This window comes from Anas acuta, chromosome 2, assembly GCF_963932015.1.
Source record: "Anas acuta chromosome 2, bAnaAcu1.1, whole genome shotgun sequence".
In the NCBI taxonomy this organism is placed as follows: domain Eukaryota; kingdom Metazoa; phylum Chordata; class Aves; order Anseriformes; family Anatidae; genus Anas; species Anas acuta.
Genome location: NC_088980.1, coordinates 1,546,784 through 1,567,327, shown reverse-complemented (window position 1 = coordinate 1,567,327; position 20,544 = coordinate 1,546,784). Strand labels below are relative to the sequence as shown.

The 20,544-nt window shown below is 59.4% G+C and overlaps 1 protein-coding gene across 2 annotated transcripts in view; it reads left to right on the top strand.

Moving 5' to 3' along the window:
* The first annotated feature begins 108 nt into the window (after positions 1-108).
* The window catches only part of NBEAL2 (neurobeachin like 2), a 28,262-nt gene continuing 7,826 nt past the window's right edge, over positions 109-20,544 (top strand). Inside the window, exons 1-29 of one of the 2 annotated variants that reach the window (XM_068673169.1) lie at positions 109-305; positions 4,632-4,720; positions 6,276-6,407; positions 7,369-7,450; positions 7,718-7,830; positions 7,937-8,019; positions 8,898-8,983; positions 9,447-9,714; positions 9,820-9,926; positions 10,157-10,240; positions 10,326-10,409; positions 10,549-10,647; positions 11,642-12,213; positions 12,295-12,427; positions 12,507-12,626; positions 12,707-13,034; positions 13,123-13,205; positions 13,348-13,440; positions 13,854-14,025; positions 14,530-14,663; positions 14,763-14,922; positions 14,996-15,098; positions 15,681-15,834; positions 15,998-16,156; positions 16,238-16,397; positions 16,541-16,626; positions 16,866-17,567; positions 17,650-17,828; positions 17,908-18,067. In XM_068673169.1, coding sequence (XP_068529270.1) covers positions 255-305; positions 4,632-4,720; positions 6,276-6,407; positions 7,369-7,450; positions 7,718-7,830; positions 7,937-8,019; positions 8,898-8,983; positions 9,447-9,714; positions 9,820-9,926; positions 10,157-10,240; positions 10,326-10,409; positions 10,549-10,647; positions 11,642-12,213; positions 12,295-12,427; positions 12,507-12,626; positions 12,707-13,034; positions 13,123-13,205; positions 13,348-13,440; positions 13,854-14,025; positions 14,530-14,663; positions 14,763-14,922; positions 14,996-15,098; positions 15,681-15,834; positions 15,998-16,156; positions 16,238-16,397; positions 16,541-16,626; positions 16,866-17,567; positions 17,650-17,828; positions 17,908-18,067 — 4,776 coding nt within the window. In that variant the 5' untranslated portion in view covers positions 109-254. Of the gene's footprint in view, positions 306-2,460; positions 2,670-4,631; positions 4,721-6,275; positions 6,408-7,368; positions 7,451-7,717; positions 7,831-7,936; positions 8,020-8,897; positions 8,984-9,446; positions 9,715-9,819; positions 9,927-10,156; positions 10,241-10,325; positions 10,410-10,548; positions 10,648-11,641; positions 12,214-12,294; positions 12,428-12,506; positions 12,627-12,706; positions 13,035-13,122; positions 13,206-13,347; positions 13,441-13,853; positions 14,026-14,529; positions 14,664-14,762; positions 14,923-14,995; positions 15,099-15,680; positions 15,835-15,997; positions 16,157-16,237; positions 16,398-16,540; positions 16,627-16,865; positions 17,568-17,649; positions 17,829-17,907; positions 18,068-20,544 lie in introns of those variants that run through there. The other variant, XM_068673170.1, reaches the window with a different exon arrangement.

Sequence of the window (20,544 nt, the reverse complement as noted above, 5' to 3'; positions counted from 1 at the left end):
CCATATGTGTGTATGTCCCCCCCCCTTTTTTTTTTTTAAAGCAAGCACCTGGGGGAGGGCCCGGCAGCGGGGCGGAGCTGGCAGCCGAGCCGAGCCGTGCCGAGCCGTGCCGGGGGCAGCACCGTGCCCCCCCCCCCCGGACCCTAAATCCTTCCCCTTTTTCCCCTTTTTTTTCCCCTAAAATTCACCCCAAACCCCCCCCCTCAGGGCTATGGCCCCCCCGGGGCGCTGAGCCCGGCTCGGCCCGGCTCGGCATGGCTTCCCGGGAGCGCCTCTACGAGCTCTGGATGCTTTACTTCGCCAAGGTGAGCCCGGACCCCCCCACACCCCAAAAAAAAAAACCCAAAAAATTAAAATTTAGGGACCCCCCCACTCCCCCCTAAAACCCCCTCCACCCCTTTTCACCCCCATCCCTCCCCTTCCCCCTTTACAACCCCCAAACCCACGCCCCCCCCAAAAAATTTAAGGTTTTTTTGCCCCCCCCCTTGCTTCCCACCCCTAAATTTATAGGGTTTTTTGACCCCCCCTTCCCATTTTTCCCCCCTCCCTAAATCCCCCCCCCCATAGTTTTGGGCTTCCCACCCCAAAATCCCTTTAAATTTAAGGCTTCGGTGCCCTCCCCCCCCCCCCCCGCCCTCCTCTTCCCCCAAATTCGGGGGCTCCGCGACCCTCCCCTAAATGCCCGGGGGGGTTGGGGACACCCTAAAAAGCCCCCCCCACAGCCACCAGCCCCCCTTTTATCCCCAGTTGTGCCCCCAACCCCATTTTTTTGTGTCCCCCCCCCCCCCCTTCCAGCAGCAGGTGCGGTGACATTGGAGCCATGTCCCTTATAGGGGGGAAATTTGGGGGGGGTCCCATAAATTGAGGGGGGATCCCATAAATTTGAGGGGGGGTCCTATATCTTGTGGGGGGGATCCCATATCTTGTGGGGGGTCCCATATTTTGGGGGGGGTCCCATATTTTGGGGGGGGGTCTCACATCTTGAGAGGGGGGTCCCATATCTTGGGGGGGTCCCACAACTTGTGGGGTGGGTCCCATACTCTGGGGTTTTTTTGGGGGGGAATCTGCTCCGGACCCCCCTGGTTTGGGGTTTCCCCCCCCCCAAGTGTATTTTGGGGGAAAAAAAGGGGAATCTGGAGTCGGGGAGGAGGTGGGGCCGGGATACTGGTCACTGGGGTGCTCCCAGTTTGGGGACTGGGATGCGCTGGGGGGGCAGGGGGAGGTGTGTGGGGTGTGGGGGGCGTCCTGTATGGGGTTATCTGTGGTGCCGGGGGGGGGGGGGTGCTTATAGGGGCAGGGGGTTATAGGGACAGGGGTTATAGTAGCAGGGGTTATAGGGGCAGGTGCTTATAGGGCAGGGGGTTATAGGGCAGGGGGTTATAGGGGCAAGGTTATAGGGGCAGGGGGTTATAGGGGCAGGGTTATAGGGCAGGGGGTTATAGGGGCGGGGGGTTATAGGGACAGGGGGTTATAGGGGGAGGGTTATAGGGACAGGGGGTTATAGGGGGAGGGTTATAGGGGGCAGGGGGTTAGAGGGGCAGGGTTATAGGGACAGGGTTATAGGGGCAGGGGGTTGTAGGGACAGGGGGTTGTAGGGACAGGGGGTTATAGGGATGGGAGCTATAGGGACAGGTGCTTATAGGACCAGGGGTTATAGGGACAGGAGCTATAGGGGCATGGGTAATAGGGGCAGGGCTTATAGGGACAGGGCTTATAGGGGCAGAGTTATAGGGACCGGGGCCATAGGGGCAGGTGCTTATAGGGACGGGAGCTATAGGGACAGGTGGTTATAGGGACAGGTGCTTATAAGGACAGGGGTTATAGGGACAGGAGCTATAGGGGCACGGCTTTTAGGGTCAGGGCTTATAGGGGCAGAGTTATGGGGACTGGGGTTATAGGGACCGGGGCCATAGGGACAGGTGCTTATAGGGACACGTGCTTATAGGGACCAGGGTTATAGGGACAAGTGCTTATAGGGACAGGGGCCGTGCCACCGGGGCGCGCACACCGCTGTGGGGACATGTCACGCTGCGCAGGTGGGCACTTATACGGGGCCACCGGCCACACCATCGGGGTGGCACGCTCATATAGGGCCGCACACCACCCCGGTGGGGTGACACCAACAGGGGGGGGCTTTTTGGGGACAAAAAGGGGCGGACGAGGAACCAAGGTACCAGCGGGACCCCATACAACTTTGGGGGGGGGCGCACGGGGAGGTGGCGGCGGTGGCACAGGTGACATCGGGATGGGGACATCGGGATGGCGATATTGGGGTGGGGACATTGGGGACGGTGCCGATGTCCTTATGGGGTCGGTGGCACGGGGCGGGGGCGCGGAGACCCCCGCGGCCCCCCAAGGGCGCACGGTGACAGCGGTGACAGCGGTGACAGCCACCCCCTAAGGGGGGGGGGGGGGAGGAAATGTCGTTGGGGCCGCGGGTGACTTGGCATTTCCTGACCCGTTTTACACAAGAACGGAGCAAAAAAAAAGGGGGGGGGGACAGGAAAAAAAAAAATATTAAAAAAAAAAAGTGAAAAAAACAAGAAAACAGGAGCGCGGTGTCACCGTCACCCCGGTGTCCCCACGCGCGTTTCCGCTCCCCGGTCCCGCCACCGCCCCTTCCCGCGGCGGCTCCGGGGGCCATGGAGGAGCGCGGGGCCCCCCCGGAGGTAACGGGGTGCTGGGGGGGGGGTGGGTGACACCCAAGGGTGCCGGAGGGGGTGGGTGACACCCATGGGTGGCACCCGTGGGGGGGAGAAAAGGGAAAAGGGGGGATGAGGAGGTTTGGGGTCGAGGGGAGGTGGTGGCGCTGGGTGCCGCGCGGGGATGGGGGCACCCAAGGGTGCTCTGTGGGGTGAGGGGGGGGTTGTGGGGTGGTCCCGGGGGGAAGGCACCCAAGGGTGCTGCGTGGGGGGGCAGCTTGGGGCGGTGCAGGGGGAGTGGGGCACCCTTAGGGGGTTGGAGGCACCCCAGGGTGCTGTGTAGGGTGCTCGGGGACATGGGGCACCCTAGGGTGCTCCGTGGGGGTTGGAGGCACCCCAGGGTGCTGCACGGGGGCGTGGGGCACCCCAGGGTGCTCTGTGGGGTCTGCCGACACCCCAGGGTGCTCTATGGGGTGCACAGGGGCATGGGGCACCCAAGGGTGCTGCACGGGGTCATGGGGCACCCCAGGATGCTGCATGGGGTGCACAGGGACATGGGCACCCAAGGGTGCTCTGTAGGGTGCACAAGGGACACGAGGCACCCAAGGGTGCTGCACGGGGTCATGGGGCACCCCAGGGTGCTGCGTGGGGTGCACGGGGCCGTGGAGACCCGTGGGGTGTGCAGGCACCCAAGGGTGCTCCATGAGGTGCCTGGGGACATGGGTGGCCCGGGGTGCTGCATGGGGACACGGGGCACCCTAGGGTGCTCCGTGGGGTGCACAGCACCCAAGGGTGCTCTATGGGGTACAGGGGGATGTGGGCACCCTGGGGTGCCCCATAGGGTGCCCAGGCACCCAAGGGTGCCCTGTGGGGTGCAGGGGGGCATGGGGCACCCAAGGGTGCTCTGTGGGGTTCAGGGGGTCAGGGGCACCCAAGGGTGCTCTGTGGGGTGCATAGGGGCATGGGGCACCCAAGGGTGCTCTATGGGGTGCAGGGGGGCATGGGGCACCCCAGGGTGCTCTGTGGGGTGCAGGGGGCCAGGGGCACCCAAGGGTGCTCTATGGGGTGCAAGGGGGCATGGGGCACCCAAGGGTGCTCTGTGGGGTGTAGGGGGGCATGGGGCACCCAAGGGTGCTCTATGGGGTGCAGGGGGGCTTGAGGCACCCAAGGGTGCTCTGTGGGGTGCAGGGGGGCTTGAGGCACCCCAGGGTGCTCTGTGGGGTGCAGGGGGTCAGGGGCACCCAAGGGTGCTCTGTGGGGTGCAGGGGGGCAGGGGCACCCCGGGGTGCCCCATAGGGTCCCCAGGCACCCAAGGGTGCCCCATGGGGTGCACAGGGGCATGGGGCACCCAAGGGTGCTCTATGGGGTGCAGGGGGGCAGGGGCACCCTAGGGTGCCCCATAGGGTTCCCAGGCACCCAAGGGTGCTCTATGGGGTGGGGGCTGGGTGATTCACCCCTTGCACAACCCCGGGGGCGGGGCCGGCGTTCTGCCCGCTGATTGGCTGGCGCCCTCCTGGAGGACCAGGTGCTCCGTGTGCTGATTGGCTGGCAGGTGGAGGGGTTGGGTCGCTCCGAGCGGTGATTGGGCAGGGGTCGTCTTCGAGCGGCTGCGCCTGGTGCTGATTGGCTGGAAGGTGCTGTGGGGGACAGGTGCTCTGCGTGGTGATTGGTCGGTTCCTCTACAGGTTGTTGTGCTCTGTGTGCTGATTGGTCGGCGCTTCTACAGGTGGTTCTGTTGTGTGTGCTGATTGGTCGGCGCCTCTACAGGTTGTTCTGCTCTGTGTGCTGATTGGTTGGTGTCTGCAAGGCACTGGATTTGGCCCGCACTGATTGGCCGGCGGCTTTGGCGGGGGGGATCTCCTGGGATATGATTGGCCAGCACCCAGCCTGGGCCTTCAGGGGTCCCCCCAGGGCAAAAATAATGAAAAAAAAGTAAAAAAATTAACAAATAAATAAATTTGTGACCTGACGGCCGCCCCCCCCCGGCAGAAGGACCTGGCGTACCTGCAGCAGTGGCTGGAGGCCTTCGTCATGAACTTCGAGAAGGTCATTGCCCTGCCCTCGCTGGAGCCCCGCAGGTGAGGGGGTCACCCCCCAAAAAAATACCCCCCCAAAAAAAAATAACCCACCCCAAAAAAATAACCCACCCCCAAAAAAATAACCCACCCCAAAACGAAATAACCCACTCCAAAATGAAATAATCCACACCAAAGTGAAATAACCCACTCCAAAAAGTTAGCCTCCCCCCAAAAATACCCCCTTCCCAAATAAATAACCCACCCCCCCAAAAAAAATAACCCACCCCCAAAAAAATAACCCACACCAAAACAAAATAACCCACACCAAAACAAAATAACCCACACCAAATCGAAATAACCCACACCAAAACACAAAATAACCCACACCAAAACAAAATAATCCCCCCCCCCCCCAAAAAAAATAACCTACTCCAAAAAGTTAGGCTCCCCCCAAAAAGAATACCCCCTTCCCAAATAAATAACCTACCCCCCCAAAAAAATAACCCATTCCCCCCAAAAAATAACCCACCCACCCCAAAAAATAACCCACACCAAAACAAAGTTATCCCCCCCCCCAAAAAATAACCTACTCCAAAAAGTTAGGCTCCCCCCAAAAAGAATACCCCCTTCTCAAATAAATAACCCACCCCCCTAAAAAATAACCCATTCCCCAAAAAAATAACCCATTCCCCCCCAAAAAAAAACTACCCACCCCAAAAAATAACCCACTCCAAAACAAAAAATAACCCACACCAAAATAAAGTTATTCCCCCCCCAAAAAAATAATCCACTCCAAAAAGTTAGCCTCCCCCCAAAAATATCCCCTTCCCAAAAAAATAACCCACCCCCCCAAAAAAAATAACCCATATCCCAAAAAAATAACCCACCCCCCCAAAAAAATAACCTATTCCAAGAAAAAATACCCCCCATAAAAATACACCGCCCCCAAAAATATACATCACCCCCAAAAATATACACACCCCAAAAAATATACACCCCCAAAAAAAACATACTCCCCCCAAAAATACAACTTTCCCCCAAAAAATGCCCCTTTCCCAAAAAAATAGCCACCCCCCAAAAAAAATAACCCACCTCCCAAAGAAATAACCCACCCCCCATAAAAATAACCCACCCCCCCTAAAAATATAACCCCTTAGAAAAAAAAAATAACACCTCCCCCCCCAAAAAAATAACCCGTACCCCAAAAAATAACCCACCCCAAATAAATAACCCCCCCTAAAAAAATAACCCACCCCAAAAAAATAACCCACGCCCCTAAAAATCCCCCTTAAATACCCTTCCCCCCAAAAAATACCCCGCAAAAAAAAATAATAATCATCCCAGCCCCCCCCAAAATGATATCTTCCTTAAAAAAATCACCCCCCCTTAAAAAAACATCCCCCCCCCTGCCCTAGGTTCACAGCCGGGGTTGGGTTTTGGGGTTTTTGCTGCAGCGCCGGAGGCGGCTCATCCGCTGCCTCGCTCGGTGGTTTGCAGCCATCCGGCCCCGCGGGAGGCTGGGGGGGGGGGTGTTTTATTTATTTTTTGGGTGGGGGAGGTCCCTTTCTGCCTTATCCTAAATTTTTTTTAATTTTTTTTTGTCCCCCCCCCCCAGGCCGGAGGATTCGGCGTCGGAGATCCCGGTGCTGCCGCGGGAGGTGCTGCAGGTGCTGAGCCAGCGGCTGGCGCAGTGCGGGGGGCACGGGCAAGCCCTGCTGCTGCTCAAGTTCTTCATCATCATCTGCAGGTGGGTGGCCCCCCCCCGGATCAACAGACCCCCCCCCAAAAGGACAGACCCCCCCCGGACAGACAGACCCCACCCCAAAAGGACAGACCCCTCCCCAAATGGATAGACCCCCAGGGTTGGGGGAGAGGAGGGGTCCCACGGCTCCGTGGGGGCTCCCTGGGTGCTCGTTCCTCCCCCCAGACAAATATTTGCCCCCCCCCCAAAAAATATATTTATTTTGCCCCCCCCCAGGCATCTCTCCCCGCTCCCAAAACGTTTATTGCCCCCCAAAAGTGCATCCCCCTCAAGCGCATGGTGTCAACACCCAAGTGCATCACGTTGCCCCCCCAAAAATATGCATTGTGCCCCCCCAAAAAGTGCATTTTGCCCCCCAAAAGTGCATTGTGCCCCCCCAAGAATTTAATTTTGCCCCCCCCCAAGAATTTCATTGCCCCCTCCCAAAGTCCATCACACCATCTCCCCAAAAACCTCATCGTGCCCCCCCAAAAAATGCATCGTGCCCCCCCAAAATGCATCGTGCCCCCCCAAATTCATCACGCCCCCCCCCAAAAAAATGTATGGTGCCCCCCCAGGTGCCTGATACCCCCCCCAGGTGCCCCCCCCATGTGCTCCAGCCCTATTCCTCCTCCTGGGGGGCCCCCCCCAGCCACCCACCCCCTTCCTACCCCTTCTTCTCGCCCCCACCCAACCCCTGGGGGGCCACCCAGCCCGGGACCCTGTGCCCCCCCCCTTGTCCCCCCCCCTCGCCACGAGTAAATTTAGCGCTGGAGGGGGGCCAGATCCCAAACAATGGGGCTGGGTGGTGCGGGAGGACACGGGGTCAGCCGAGGACATGGCTCCTTATCCCACCCCCCCAGCCCATTATCTCCCCCCCGGGGGTGTTATAACCCCCCCCCCAGTTATATTGTCCCCCCCCCGGGTGTGTTGTGTCCCCCCCCCCACTGCATTTTCCACCTTGCAGGAATTTGGAGAACGTCCAGGGGGACAAAACGCCCGGCTTCATCCCCGAGGTGCTGGCGCTGCTGCGGGGCTGTGCGAGTAAGGTGGGCACCGTGACCGTGACCCCCCCACCCTAAAAGGGTTTTAGGGTCCGGGGGGGGGCACTGAGCTTCTGCAGGACCCCAAATTTTATCTTTTTTTTTTGGGGGGGGGGAAAGGAGAGGGACCGCTTTGCGCCTCCATGGCGCACGGGTGGGATGGAGCAGGGAGAAGGCGGGCTGGGGGGGCTCTGGGCGTGGGGGGGGGGTTATTAATTATTAATTATTAATTAATTGGGATTAACCGTGCTCTGCACACCCCCCCACACACAGCTGAGAAGCGGGCAGGAGGAGGGGGCGCAGCTGGAGAGCGTGATGCTCTACGCCCTGCACCTCTGCGAGTGCCTCTTCGACCCCTACCAGACCTGGCGGCGGCAGCTGAGCGGGTGAGCCCCCCCCGGGGGGGTGGGAAAAAAAAATCGTGTCCCCCCCCCCAAAAAAAAAAAATATTTGCACCCCTCTCATCTCCCCCCCTCACTCCTCTCCTTCCAGGGAAGTCGTCAGCTCGCAGGAGAAGAGCAAGTACAAGTTCGCCCCCGCCGCTTTGCCCCCCGAGTTCGATGCCTTCTTCCAAGGTAAATCCGCGCCCCCCCCTTTTTTTGGTGACCCCCCCCAGGGCCAAATCTTTTTATCTGAAGCTGGTTTTGTTTTTTTTTTTTTCTGGGCACTTTAATTTTTTTACACCCCCACCCCCCCAGAGTACGCTGGACTTAAAGGGATTTCACGGGGATTAACTCGAGGCGGCTTTCCGAGGGGGGGGCATCACTTTCGGACCCCCCCCCCAGCCCCAAAACCTGAGCTTTCGATGCTAAAATTTAATTTATTTTGATTTCAATCGCCTAGAATTGACTGGGAGGGGAAACCCTGCGAACGCAGGTGCGCCCCACCAGTCTGCCTGGCAGTTCTTGCAGGATGCGCCCCCCCCCCCCCCCCCACCTCCTTTTTGGGGCAAAATCCTCCTTTTCCACACATTCACCTTATTTCGAAAGCCCCAAGAAACAAAGAAATGGGATTTTTTGGGCGAGACTGATGGCTTAAGGGCACCGAAACCGAGCGATCGGCGTCCTTTTAACCCAAATTTTGGCCGTCGTGGTGCACGGGGCTGACAAAAATACAGCCTGGCCGGGAAACCCTAAAAACCCCATAAACGAGCCAAAAAGGGGAGGCCCCCCCCGGGCAATGGGGTTGCAGAAAGCCCCTAAAATTCCCGGCAAGCTGTTCCCCGTGCCGGCAGTGAATCCCCAACTGAGCTCGATTTTAGCACAAAACCCCGGGGTTTTAGACCAAAAAACTCCCCCCTGCAGCCAAAGCTGCCCAAATCCGAGGTGTTTGTGCCCGTTTTCCCCCTACAGGGTCCAGCGCCACGGATTCCGGGTCGGGTTTTGGGGTGGGATGGGTGGAAAAGGGAATTTCTTGCCCTTTTTTTTTCCCCCATCTCCCCTTGTCCTTGCAGAGAGCTTCCAGCCCGGCGGGCAGCTCCCCGATGAGCTCCAGCTCCGGGTCATCCACCTCTTTGGGGCCATCCTCTCCGGGTCCAAGGTATTTTTGGGGTGGGGATGGGGACAGAGGGGACACGGGGGGGTCCCCACGGCTCTGCCAAACCCTCACTGCCCCCCCTATGGGGTTGGGTACATCGGCACGGGCTGGGGAGAGGGAAACCAAGACCCAGCCCCAAACCTGAGCTGTTCCAAGCAGGATTCTGGGCTCGAATTGAGCCGGAATTAAACAGCTTGACTTCCAAAAACCTTTTGGGGTCACGTTTAGAAATCGCAGCATGGGTGACGCCCTCAATTCACCCTAAAAAATAACTTTTTTAAAAAAAATTTTTTTTTTTTTAATTAATTTGCCAGCAGCGGGCGGGAAAGCATCACGGAGAGCCCCGGAGCGCCGCGCGCATCGCCGGGGGCTGGCTTAGACGCGGGGATTTACCTTGGCGAGGGGAAAAAAAATAAAATAAAATAAAAAAATAGGAATAAAATAAAAATCTGCTTGTTCCCGACAGCCCAACGCTCTGCGAGCCATCACGCCGGCGGCGCTGGAGGTGCTCCTGGGGGTGCTCCGGAGAGGGGGCACGGGGCCGGCGCCGTGCCCGGGGCTTCTGGAGCTGACGCTGCGCGGCGTGGTGGCGGCGGTGCACGCGTTGCACGCCAGCAGCCCCGGCCCCGTGCCCCTGCGCTCGCTTCTGGACGGCTACTTCAAGGTGCTCAACGCCAACCCGACCTCGGGGATGCCACCCGGAGGCCTCATCGCCCTGAGGGTGCAGATGTTGGGTAAAAAACAAAGGGTTTCGGGCGGTTCGGAGGCGGGTTTGGGGTCACGGAGGGGGTTTGGGGCTGAGAGAGGTTTTTGTTGTCCCGGTGGATGTGGTGTTGTAGATGCCATCCCGGCCATGCTGAGCTGTGATGATCGGCCGGTCCTACAAGCCGTCTTCCTCAGCAACAACTGCTTCGAGCACATCATCCGCCTGCTGCAGAACAGCAAGGTAGCTGCACTGCTTCGGGGTTTTTTTTGGGGGTTTTGCATCCTCGCCTCCATCCTCATCCTCCCCATCTCGAAACGGCTCGAAACGGCTCGAAACGCCACGCCACGCTCCAGGAGCCACCCCGGCACCTTCCCCACCTCGCCCTCACCCCAAGCCGGGGCAGGGATGGTGCCTGACCCTATTTTTTTCTCCCCCTACACCCCGCCCTGGCCTTTCCTTCCTCGCCCCAGCTCTACCTCAACAGCACGCAGGAGGCGGGTGAAGCCCAGGACAAGCTCCCCGTGCAGCCACCGACGGGCGGTGCGCTCCAGCAGGTATTCTGTGGGGTTGCCCCATGGCACAGCAGCCCAGTGGGGTCGGGGGAGATGCCCACAACCCACCCACCCCCTTTTCCTGCAGGTTTTTGACGTCGGCTCCGATGCCATCGCGGTCCACGCTATCGGGGTGCTCACGGCCATCATGAGCAACTCGCCCTCGGCCAAGGTGGGTGAGGAGGGTGGACGGCTCCCGGCGCAGCTGGGGTTGGGTTTTTTTTTTTTTTTCAAGCTGCGAGGTGTTTTGGGGACAAAGCAGCTCGTCCCAGGGGGCCGCTGCAGAGCCCGACGTGCCCGGGTGCTTGCAGGAGGTGTTCAAGGAACGCATCGGCTATGCCCACCTCTACGAGGTGCTGAGGAGCCAGGGCCAGCCCACCCAGCGCCTGCTCCAGGAGCTCCTCAACATGGTGAGTGCTCCCGTGGCTCCTTTTCGAGTGCTGGAATCCTACAGGGGAACAGTGGGGTCGGTCTTTGCCTGCTGCAGCCCCTTCTTTCACCCCCAAGTCCCTGCTGGGTCCCCGTGGTCCCCATCCCGAGGTGGCCTCACCGCCTTGAGCTTTGAGTGGCGCTCAGCTTTGGGGAGATTTGAGCCTTTGGGGAGGGGTCTCGGGAGGGTTCCCTAAAACGCTCGGTGCACGGGGGTCTCCCAAGGATTTTGGTGCGTGGGGGTCTCTCAGAGGCTTGGCTCGTGCAGGTCTCCAAGAGTTTTTGTCTGGTGGGGGGTCTCCCAAAACACTTGGTGCAAGAGGGTCTCCCAAGGGGCTTGGATCACAAGGGGCTTCCAAGACCCTTCATTCATGAGGGTCTCCCAAGGGGCTTGGATCATGAGGGTCCCCGAAGGCCCTTCATTCACGAGGGTCCCCCAAGGGGCATGGTTCACAAGGGTTTCCCAAGACCCTTCATTTCTGAGGGTCTCCCAAGGGGTTTGGTTCATGAAGGGTCTCCCAAGGGTCTTGGTTCACAAGGGTCTTCCAAGACCCTGCATTCACAAGGGTCTCCCAAAGTCCCTTCATTCATGAGGGTCTCCCAAGGGTCTTGGTTCACAAGGGTCTTCCAAAGTCCCTTCATTCACGAGGGTCTCCCAAGGGGCTTAGTTCATGAGGGTGCCCCAAGACCCTTCATTCATGAGGGTCTCCCAAAGGATGTGGTTTATGAGGGTCTCCCAAGAGAGGTTTCCCAAGAGTCTCCCAAGGGACGTGGTTTATGAGGGTCTCCCAAGGAGCTTGGATCACAGGGGTCTCCCAAGACCCTTCCTTCATGAGGGTCTCCCAAACCCCTTGGTCCACGGGAGCCTCCAAGACGCTCAGCGCACAGAGCTCACCACTTCATACCCAGGCCAGTCAGGAGGAGCACCCATCCCTCTCCCCATGCCCGCACCAACCATCTCCTATATTTCAACAGGCGGTGGAAGGCGACCACAGCTCCTTCCCGGCTCTCCCCATCCGCAACGAGCAGCCTCTGCTCCTGCTGCTGGCCTGGCTCCCCTCGCTGTCCTGCCGTGAGCTCCAACTCTTCCTCGCCGAGCGCCTGCGCCGCCTGTGCGAAGCCTCGCTGCCCGGCCGCCTCACCTGCGTCAAGGCGGGCATGGTGGGCAGCCTGCTGGCCGCCCTGGCTGCCGAGCCCGCCCTGCCTCCCTCCTGCTCCGAAAATCTGCTGGAGCTGCTGCGGGAGCTGGGCGGCCTCTCCATTCGGCCCGGCGAGCTGCGGCAGCTGCTGCGGCTGCTGCGGCGCGAGCGGGGCCGGGGGGCGCATCCCTACACGGCGCCGGTGCTGCGGGCGCTCTCGGGGATGGCACGGGCTGAGGGACCCCCGCGAGCCTTGCAATATTTCGACCTGACCCCCGGCATGGCCGGGATCATGGTGCCCGCTGTCCAAAAATGGCCCGGCGGTGCCTTCGCCTTCCACGCTTGGCTCTGCCTCAGCGAGGAGGAGCCCGGCCCGCCGGCGAGGCCGAAGAGGAGGCAGCTCTACAGGTGAGGCTGGCCTGGGGACAAGAGGAGGGTGAGGAAGATGAGGTGCAGCCATCCTCACCGTGCTGTCCTCCCTTTCTGCAGCTTCTTCACGGCCAGCGGGACGGGCTTCGAGGCTTTCTTCACCGCCGACGGCATGCTGGTGGTGGCCGTCTGCACCAAGAAGGACTACATGACAGTGGCACTGCCAGAGGTGGCCTTCAACGACTCAGCCTGGGTGAGCGATGTCCCCGTCCTCGTCCCCATCCCCGTGGTGGGGACAGGGACGGGCTGAAACCCTCTTCCCAACCCCGCAGCACTGCGTCGACATCGTCCACGTCGCCGGCCGCCGGCCCTTCGGCCAGAACGTGGTCAGCATCTACGCGGACGGGCACCTGCGGAAGACGGCGCAGCTCCGCTTCCCCTCCCTGCACGAGGTCAGGGACCCCTCCCCGGGCACCTCACCCCGCTCTGGGTGGCACCTTGGGGACTAAACCCCGCTCCCTGTCCCCTGCAGTCCTTCACCTCCTGCTGCATTGGCTCGGCGGGGCACCGCACCACCACCACGGCCATCGGCAGCAGCCACCCGCCGCCGTCCCACGGGCCGGAGCTGGCCTTCCCCCCGCACCCCGCTCTCTGCCGCTCACAATCCTTCCCCGCCGCCCTGGGACCCCACGCCTGGACCCCTCTGCAGCCCCCCACCGAAGGGGTGGTGGCCACCACGGCGGCCGGCAGCCAGGACACCGAGTGGGGCACCCCCACGTCCCTCGAGGGCCACCTGGGCTCCGTGGCCATCTTCTGCGAGGCGCTGCAGCAAACCCAGGTCAAGGCGCTCTTCTGCTCGGGTACGTGGGGGCAGGGGGACATCCACGGGGGTGCTGGGGGGGTCCACGTCTCCAGCCCTTCGCCGCTCAGCCCTTTTTCCTCCCCCAGGTCCAAACGTGGCGTCCCCATTTACGCTGGAGGGCGACCTGGTGGAGCTCAGCAGCAAACTCCTGCTCTACTACACCCCGCAGGTGAGGGCTCCCGTTGTGCTTGACCTTCCCCTCGTGGTCCTCGGGGTCCAACCCACCTCGTCTTCCCCCAGTGATGTTTTTGGGGTGATGGTGGGGACCCAAGTGTCCCCGAGTCCTCACGGGGTGCTGTGCTCTCTTCCAGGCCTGCAGGAACAACATCTGCCTGGACCTCTCTCCCAGTCACGGCCTGGACGGGAGGCTGACGGGGCACAAGGTGGTCAACTGGGACGTCAAGGTATGCTGGGTGTAGGGGGGCTCGGCCTGATTCACCCACCCCATAGCTTGGAGGCAGCCAAGCCTCACCATGGATGTGGGGCAGGGGGTGCTGGATGGCCCTGGTGGTTCCCCTGGACCCTATGGTGGGGGAATCAGGGGAATATGGGACCCATGGGTCCACCAAGGGTGATGGCCCCTGGGCCACCAGGGTCAGCCCTGGAGGTCCTCAGTGTCCATGGGTGGTCGCTGCAGGGGAAAAGGTGCTTTTGGGGCACTTTTTGGGGTGTTCCCCAGCTTGGGCGAGCTGGCAGAATGATCCCTGGGGTCCCTGGCCCCAGATGGACGTGCGACCTCCTCCTCTACACCACCATCACCACGCAGCCCTCGGGGACACCCAAAAAAATCTCTCGCCTCCCCCCCCCCCCCCGGCAGGACGTGGTCAACTGCGTGGGCGGGATGGGCGTCCTGCTGCCCCTGCTCGAGCAAGTGGTGAGCAAGAAGGAGGAAGCCGAGGACGAGCAGGAGACCAACGACCTGGTGGGGCCAGAGCTGACGTCCTCCAGGAACGCCCAGGGCATGCTGATCCCCCTGGGCAGGTCCTCAGGTGAGGTCCCCGAGTGGGGTGAAGCAGGAGCAGTGCCGTAGGTAACCCCGCTGCCACGTGGGCTGGTGTCTACCACGGGCAAAACCTTGCCTGGGGCACCGGGATTTATGGGGCAGTGGAAAAACCATCGTTGACGTCTTTTGAGGTTGTTATGACCTAATTAGTCATAAACGAGCGGTTCTGGGAAGGTGAGGGTGGCTCGAGCCTGCCTGGCTCCGGTTTTGCTTTTGCATGAGGTCCCCGGTGTCCTGCATGAACCTGATGTCTTGGTGACAGAAGCCTTGGTGACATGAGATTCCTCCCGAAACCCAGCTGCTAATTTTCGGGCAGAAAAATGAGGTTTCTCAGAGCAACCTGAGCTCTCTGCTCGGTTAAGTTTGGGGGAAATTAGGTGAAGGGCCAATTTTGTGGTGGGGTCACCAGGCTGCCCATGGCTGCAGAAAGGGGGGGAAGGACCCTGGTGGGAGCGAGCTGGTGGCTCCCAGCTCTCCCCGTGCCTTGCAGAGAGCAGGCTGGAGAGGAACAGCGTGGCCGCCTTCCTGCTGCTGGTGAAAAACTTCATCCAGCACCACCCGGTGAACCAGGAGAGCCTGGTGCAGTGCCACGGGCCGGCCATCATCGGGGCGCTCCTGCAGAAGGTAGGGAGCTGCCGAAACCACCGGGCTCCATCCCAAAATCGCTGCCCAAACCACAAACCCCCCCTTCTTATCTCCTTATCTCCTTATCACCCCGGGCAGGTCTCCGGCCCGCTGCTGGACATGAGCACGCTGATGGCCTCGCAGATCCTGATGGAGCAAGTGGCCTCCGAGGGCAGCGGGCTCCTGCTGCACCTCCTCTACCAGCACCTCCTCTTCGATTTCCGCATCTGGAGCAACAGCGACTTCGCCGTCCGCCTAGGTGAGGGCAGGAGGGCACCCGCGGGGGGCTCCCCGGGGCCCGGTGGTGGCCGCTCACCCCCCTCTCCACGCAGGTCACATCCAGTACCTGGCCAACGTCGTCAAGGACCACAAGCAGCGCATCCGCAAGAAGTACGGGGTGCAGTACGTCCTCGACTCCATCCGGACCTACTACGGGTGAGCTGCTGCTTGTAGAGGGGATGCCCGGCCCCCAGGCACTGGTATTGTGGTGGGCTTGAGCCCTGGAAGGTGCAGTTTGGGGTGGACACCTTTTATTTGGGGTGGACACCTTTTATTTGGGGTGAACACCTTTTATTTGGGGTGGACACCTTTTATTTTCGGTAGTATCCCCTCTGCGAGCACGTCATGGGGAAAATCTGATGGAGCATTATGGTGTGCACGGGACCTTCTGCTCCCCATGCCCCATCCCCAAGTGTTGCATGGTCTTTAACATACCCAGATCTGCCACTGATTAGCCCCAAAATCCACCCCAGCAGTAACTGGGAGCGTCGTGGTTCCTGCAACAAGCTGATGCCCTTTTCTTGCCTGACCCCGTGGGTTTCTGCAACGGGATTCTCACACCCTGCAGAGACCCAAACCCGTGGGCTGGGTGTTTCCTGGGGTGCCTGCGGGGATGTTCCCGCTGTCCTGGAGCTCCTCAGGCTCCGTGGTGGGATTTAGGATTGTGCTGGTGACGAGAGGCAAAAGGGCAGCTGTCCGCATCCCCAGCGGGAACATCCCCGTGTGTCTCTTCCCCAGGGCCTCCAGGGAGAAGTCCACCACGACGGACGACATCAAGACGGTGCAGACCTCCCTCTTCAGCCTGGTGAAGGACTTCTTCTGCCGGAGCTTCTCCGGGGAGGAGATGCAGAGCTTGCTCAACTACGTGGCCGCGGCGCAGGACGAGCAGCAGGTACGGCGCCCGGCCGCCCAGATCCCACCACGCCGCCCCAAAAAAAGTCCCCAAACACGTAGGGCTGGCCTCGTTCTTGGGAGAAGCTCAGCGAGCAGGTGGGGAGAAGCCACTGAGACCCCGGTGGGGTGTGTGGAGGACAATGTGCACCCTTTGCCTGCAGGTCTGCGGGGCGCTGGAGGTGATCCACAGCCTGCTGAAGGGCTCGCCCGCCCAGGAGCAGCTCTTCGCCTTCCTCTTCGAGCCGGGCCACGTGGAGGTCCTCTTCTCGCTGCTGGTGCAGAAGAAGTTCTCGGATGAAGTGCGGGAAAGGGTCTTCAAGGTGAGAAGGGGTCCCCGGTGTCGTCCCCTGAGGGTGGGGGCTTCTCCACGGGGTCACCGCCACCCCGCTGTGCCTCGCCAGATCCTCTACAAGATGCTGAAGTACGAGAAGGTCCCCGAGCGCTGCAAGAACCGCCTGAAGCTGAAGGACATCGGGTACCAGGGGCTCATCGCCTGCCTCAGCGACATCCCCGGCTCCATGCTGCTCTTCCGCTGCCTCTCGGAGCAGGTCCTCGGGGCAGGTACCGTGTCCCCTTTTTGTCCCGTCCTGGTGGCACGCCACAGGGCCATCCTGGTGGCTTCCCAGCTCAGTGGGGCTGGCTGGAGGTGGATATGGGGAGCTTTGGTGGCTTTTGGGGGACCAAAACTCTCTCCTTGCCTGCAGATCCTCCAAATTACAAGGACCTTGTGGCCGTGGTGTACCTGTCCCACCGGGCTGAGCTGACGGTCCGGCTCGATATCTGCCGCAAGGTGAGCCGAGCGAGGTGCAGGGGGTGCCACCACGGGGTCACCACGGGGCTGAGCTCCCCCATGGGATCACGGGGACATGGGGACAGCGAAAACACCCCACAATGGGACCTGGGGTGCTCAGAACCACTGCCAGCCAGCCTGACCGCCCTGCTCCTGCCCTTTGTGGGGTCCAAGCCCCCCCGAGAGGCTTCGTGGAGCTGAGGTGACCCCGCTGGGTGTCTCCCCATCTCGTCCCACAGCTCTTCCACTTGATCTACGCGCAGCAGGACATGGTGAAGCAGCTGGCGAGGCTGGCGGGCTGGCAGGACACGCTCACCAAGCTCTACGTCAAGGAATCCTACGAGTCCCGCCAGCACAGCCTGAGCCTCTCGAGCAGCGGGGGCTGCCTGGAGCTCCTGCGCCTCTCCGAGCCCCCCGGCAGGGACGGAGGCACCGAGACGGGAGGGAAGGAGGCGGGGGGCTGCACGAGCCCCCCGCCCGCCGAGCTGCAGGAGCTGGACGTCTTCCTACCTCTGGGCTACGAGGCCTCGGACCAGGAGCTCTCCGAGGGCTTCTCCGACCACTCCACCTCGCCGAGCGGCCGCACCAAGTCCTTCCACTCCTACAACTTCAAGTCCTTCGACTCCTCCGACCGCGCCAGCCGCTCGTCCTCCAACCCCGGCGACGTCCCCTTTGACGGCGTCTACCACCCGCTTTCTCCCTTCTCCACCTCGCCCTTCGACCTGGGGCTCGACCTGGCCAGCACCAGCTCCATCGCCACGGCCGAAAGCGGCGCTCAGACGCCCGCCAGCGGCCCCGGGACCCCCTCACCCTTGGAAAGCTTCAAACCCTTCCCGGGGATGCGCACCCGCAAGAGCTCCAGCCTCTCCAACGTCCTGGATGAGAGCAGCTACCAGGACGCCCTGCCCAGCGACAACGTCTCCAACACCAGCAACCCCCAGGTGAGCCTCGAGCCGTGCCGCCCGCCTCCTTTTAGGAAATTCCAGCTGGGTTTCCTAAACATTTTTTCCACCTTTCCGGCAGCAAACGCCCGAGGAGGAGCTGTGCAACCTCCTGACCAACATCGTCTTCTCGGTGACGTGGCGCGGGGTGGAAGGCTGGGACGACGCGGCGTGGAGGGAGCGCGGGCAGGTTTTCTCCGTCCTCACCAAGCTGGGCACGGCTTGCGAGCTGGTGAGGCCCCCCGACGAGATCAAGCGCAGGTTTGTGGGGGTTTACGGAGGGTCAAGGTGGGGGCTACGGGGTGGTGGGGACCCTACAGAGCTCCCCGCTGTCCCGCAGCTTGTTGGAGATGATGCTGGAGTCGGCGCTGACGGATCTGAAGGAATCGGGGCCGGCCGCCCTGCCCGGCCTCACCCAAAATGCTCTCAAGCTGCTGCGGCTGCTGCAGGATTTCTTGTTCTCCGAGGGGCACAACAACCAGGCCCTGTGGAGCGAGAAGGTGAGCGGCCACGGGGAGGGTCCTGACCCCAAGGAGGGCTCTAAACCCTTGTGTTGCGGTTAGCCTTGCCCCCAAACCCTGCCCCTACACCTACAGCCCGTAAATCTAACCCTAGAAACTAACCCAAGCCCTAATCCTAAAACCTAACCCATTAACCTGTAAATTTAACCCTAACCTGTAAACCAAACCTTAAAACTTAGCTCCAGCCCTACACTCTTGCCATAAACTCCAACACTAACCCTAAGCCTTAACCCCAACCCTAAGCCTTAACCCAACCCTAACAGTATAGCCGTGCTGTAAACCTAACCCTAATCCTCAAACCTAATCTAACACCTAATCCTGATGTTAGCCCTAAATCTGTAGCCCATAAACCTAACTCTAGGAACTAACCCAAACCTTAATCCTAAAACCTCACCCTGGCTCATGACCTGTAAACCTAAATTGTAAAGGTAACCCTAAACCTTAACTCTACACTCTTGCTGTGAGCCCCAATCCTATAGCCTGTCTGTCCCTAGTCCCTAACCCTTAACCCTACACCCTTATCCTAAACCCAAACCCTATAACCTAATCCTATATATTAAGATCTTTATCCCTAATTTATGTAAATCTAACCCTGAACCTCAACCCTAACCCTACATCCTTGCTGTAAACCCTACCCCTAACTCCTAACCCTGACCTTTAACCTTAACCCTACGCCCTTGCCATAAACCCAAGCCCTTAACCCTAATCTAAACCCTAATTTATAACCTATAAATCTAACCAGACCTCCTAAACCCTAATCCTAAACCTTAACCCTACATTCTTGTTATAAGACTCAACCCTAACCCTAATCCTAATCTTAACCCTAAACCTAATCCTGACCTTTAACCTTAACCCTACACCCTTGCCATAAACCCAAACCCTTAACCCTAATCTAAACCCTAATTTATAACCTATAAATCTAACCAGACCTCCTAAACCCTAATCCTAAACCTTAAACCTACATCCTTGTTATAAGACTCAACCCCAACCCCAATCCTAACCTTTAACCCTAACCCTACACCATTCCCATAAACCCCAACCCTAAAACCTTTCCCCTGCCCCTAATTCCTTCCCCTCCCCATAACCCAAACTGGTATCGAGCGGTGGCTGGGAGTTGGGGACCCGGCTCCATCTTTGGGGCTGGAGAGGCAGGGGGCTCACTGTGCCCCCTGAACCCTGAACTTTGACTAACCCTGAACCTCAACCCTGACCCTACATCCTTGCTGTAAACCCTAGCCCTAACTCCTAACCCTGACCTTTAACCTTAACCCTACGCCCTTGCCATAAACCCAAACCCTTAACCCTATCTGAACCCTAATTTATAACCTATAAATCTAACCAGACCTCCTAAACCCTAATCCTAAACCTTAACCCTACATTCTTGTTATAAGACTCAGCCCTAACCTCAATCCTACCTTAACCCTAAACCACCACCCTAAGCCCCCACTCTATACCCCAATGCCAAACCCTTATCCCAACCCTGAAACCTATCAACCCTAACCCTACATCCTTGCTGTAAACCCTACCCCTAACTCCTAATCCTGACCTTTAACTTTAACCCTACACCCTTGCCATAAACCCAAACCCTTAACCCTATCTAAACCCTAATTTATAACCTATAAATCTAACCTGACCTCCTAAACCCTAATCCTAAACCTTAACCCTACATTCTTGTTATAAGACTCAACCCTAACCCTAATCCTAATCTTAACCCTAAACCTAATACTGACCTTTAACCTTAACCCTACACCCTTGCCCTAAACCCAAGCCCTAAACCCTAGCTCTGTACTCTAAATCCTAATTCATAACCTATAACTCTAACCAGACCTCCTAAACCCTAATCCTAAACCTTAACCCTACATCCTTGTTATAAGACTCAACCCTAACCCCAATCCTAACCTTTAACCCTAACCCTACACCCTTGCCATAAGCCCCAACCCTAAAACCTTTCCCCTGCCCCTAATTCCTTCCCCTCCCCATAACCCAAACTGGTGTCGAGCGGTGGCTGGGAGATGGGGACCCGGCTCCGGGGCTGGAGAGGCGGGGGGCTCACTGTGCCCCCTGAACCCTGAACTTTGACTAACCCTGAACCTCAACCCTAACCCTACATCCTTGCTGTAAACCCTACCCCTAACTCCTAATCCTGACCCTTAACCTTAACCCTACACCCTTGCCATAAACCCAGACTCTTAACCCTATCTAAACCCTAATTTATAACCTATAAATCTAACCAGACCTCCTAAACCCTAATCCTAAACCTTAACCCTACATCCTTGCTATAAGACTCAACCCTAACCCCAATCCTAACCTTTAACCCTAACCCTACACCATTCCCATAAACCCCAACCCTCAAACCTTTCCCCTGCCCCTAATTCCTTCCCCTCCCCATAACCCGAACCGGTGTCGAACGGTGGCTGGGAGATGGGGACCCGGCTCCACCTTTGGGGCTGGAGACG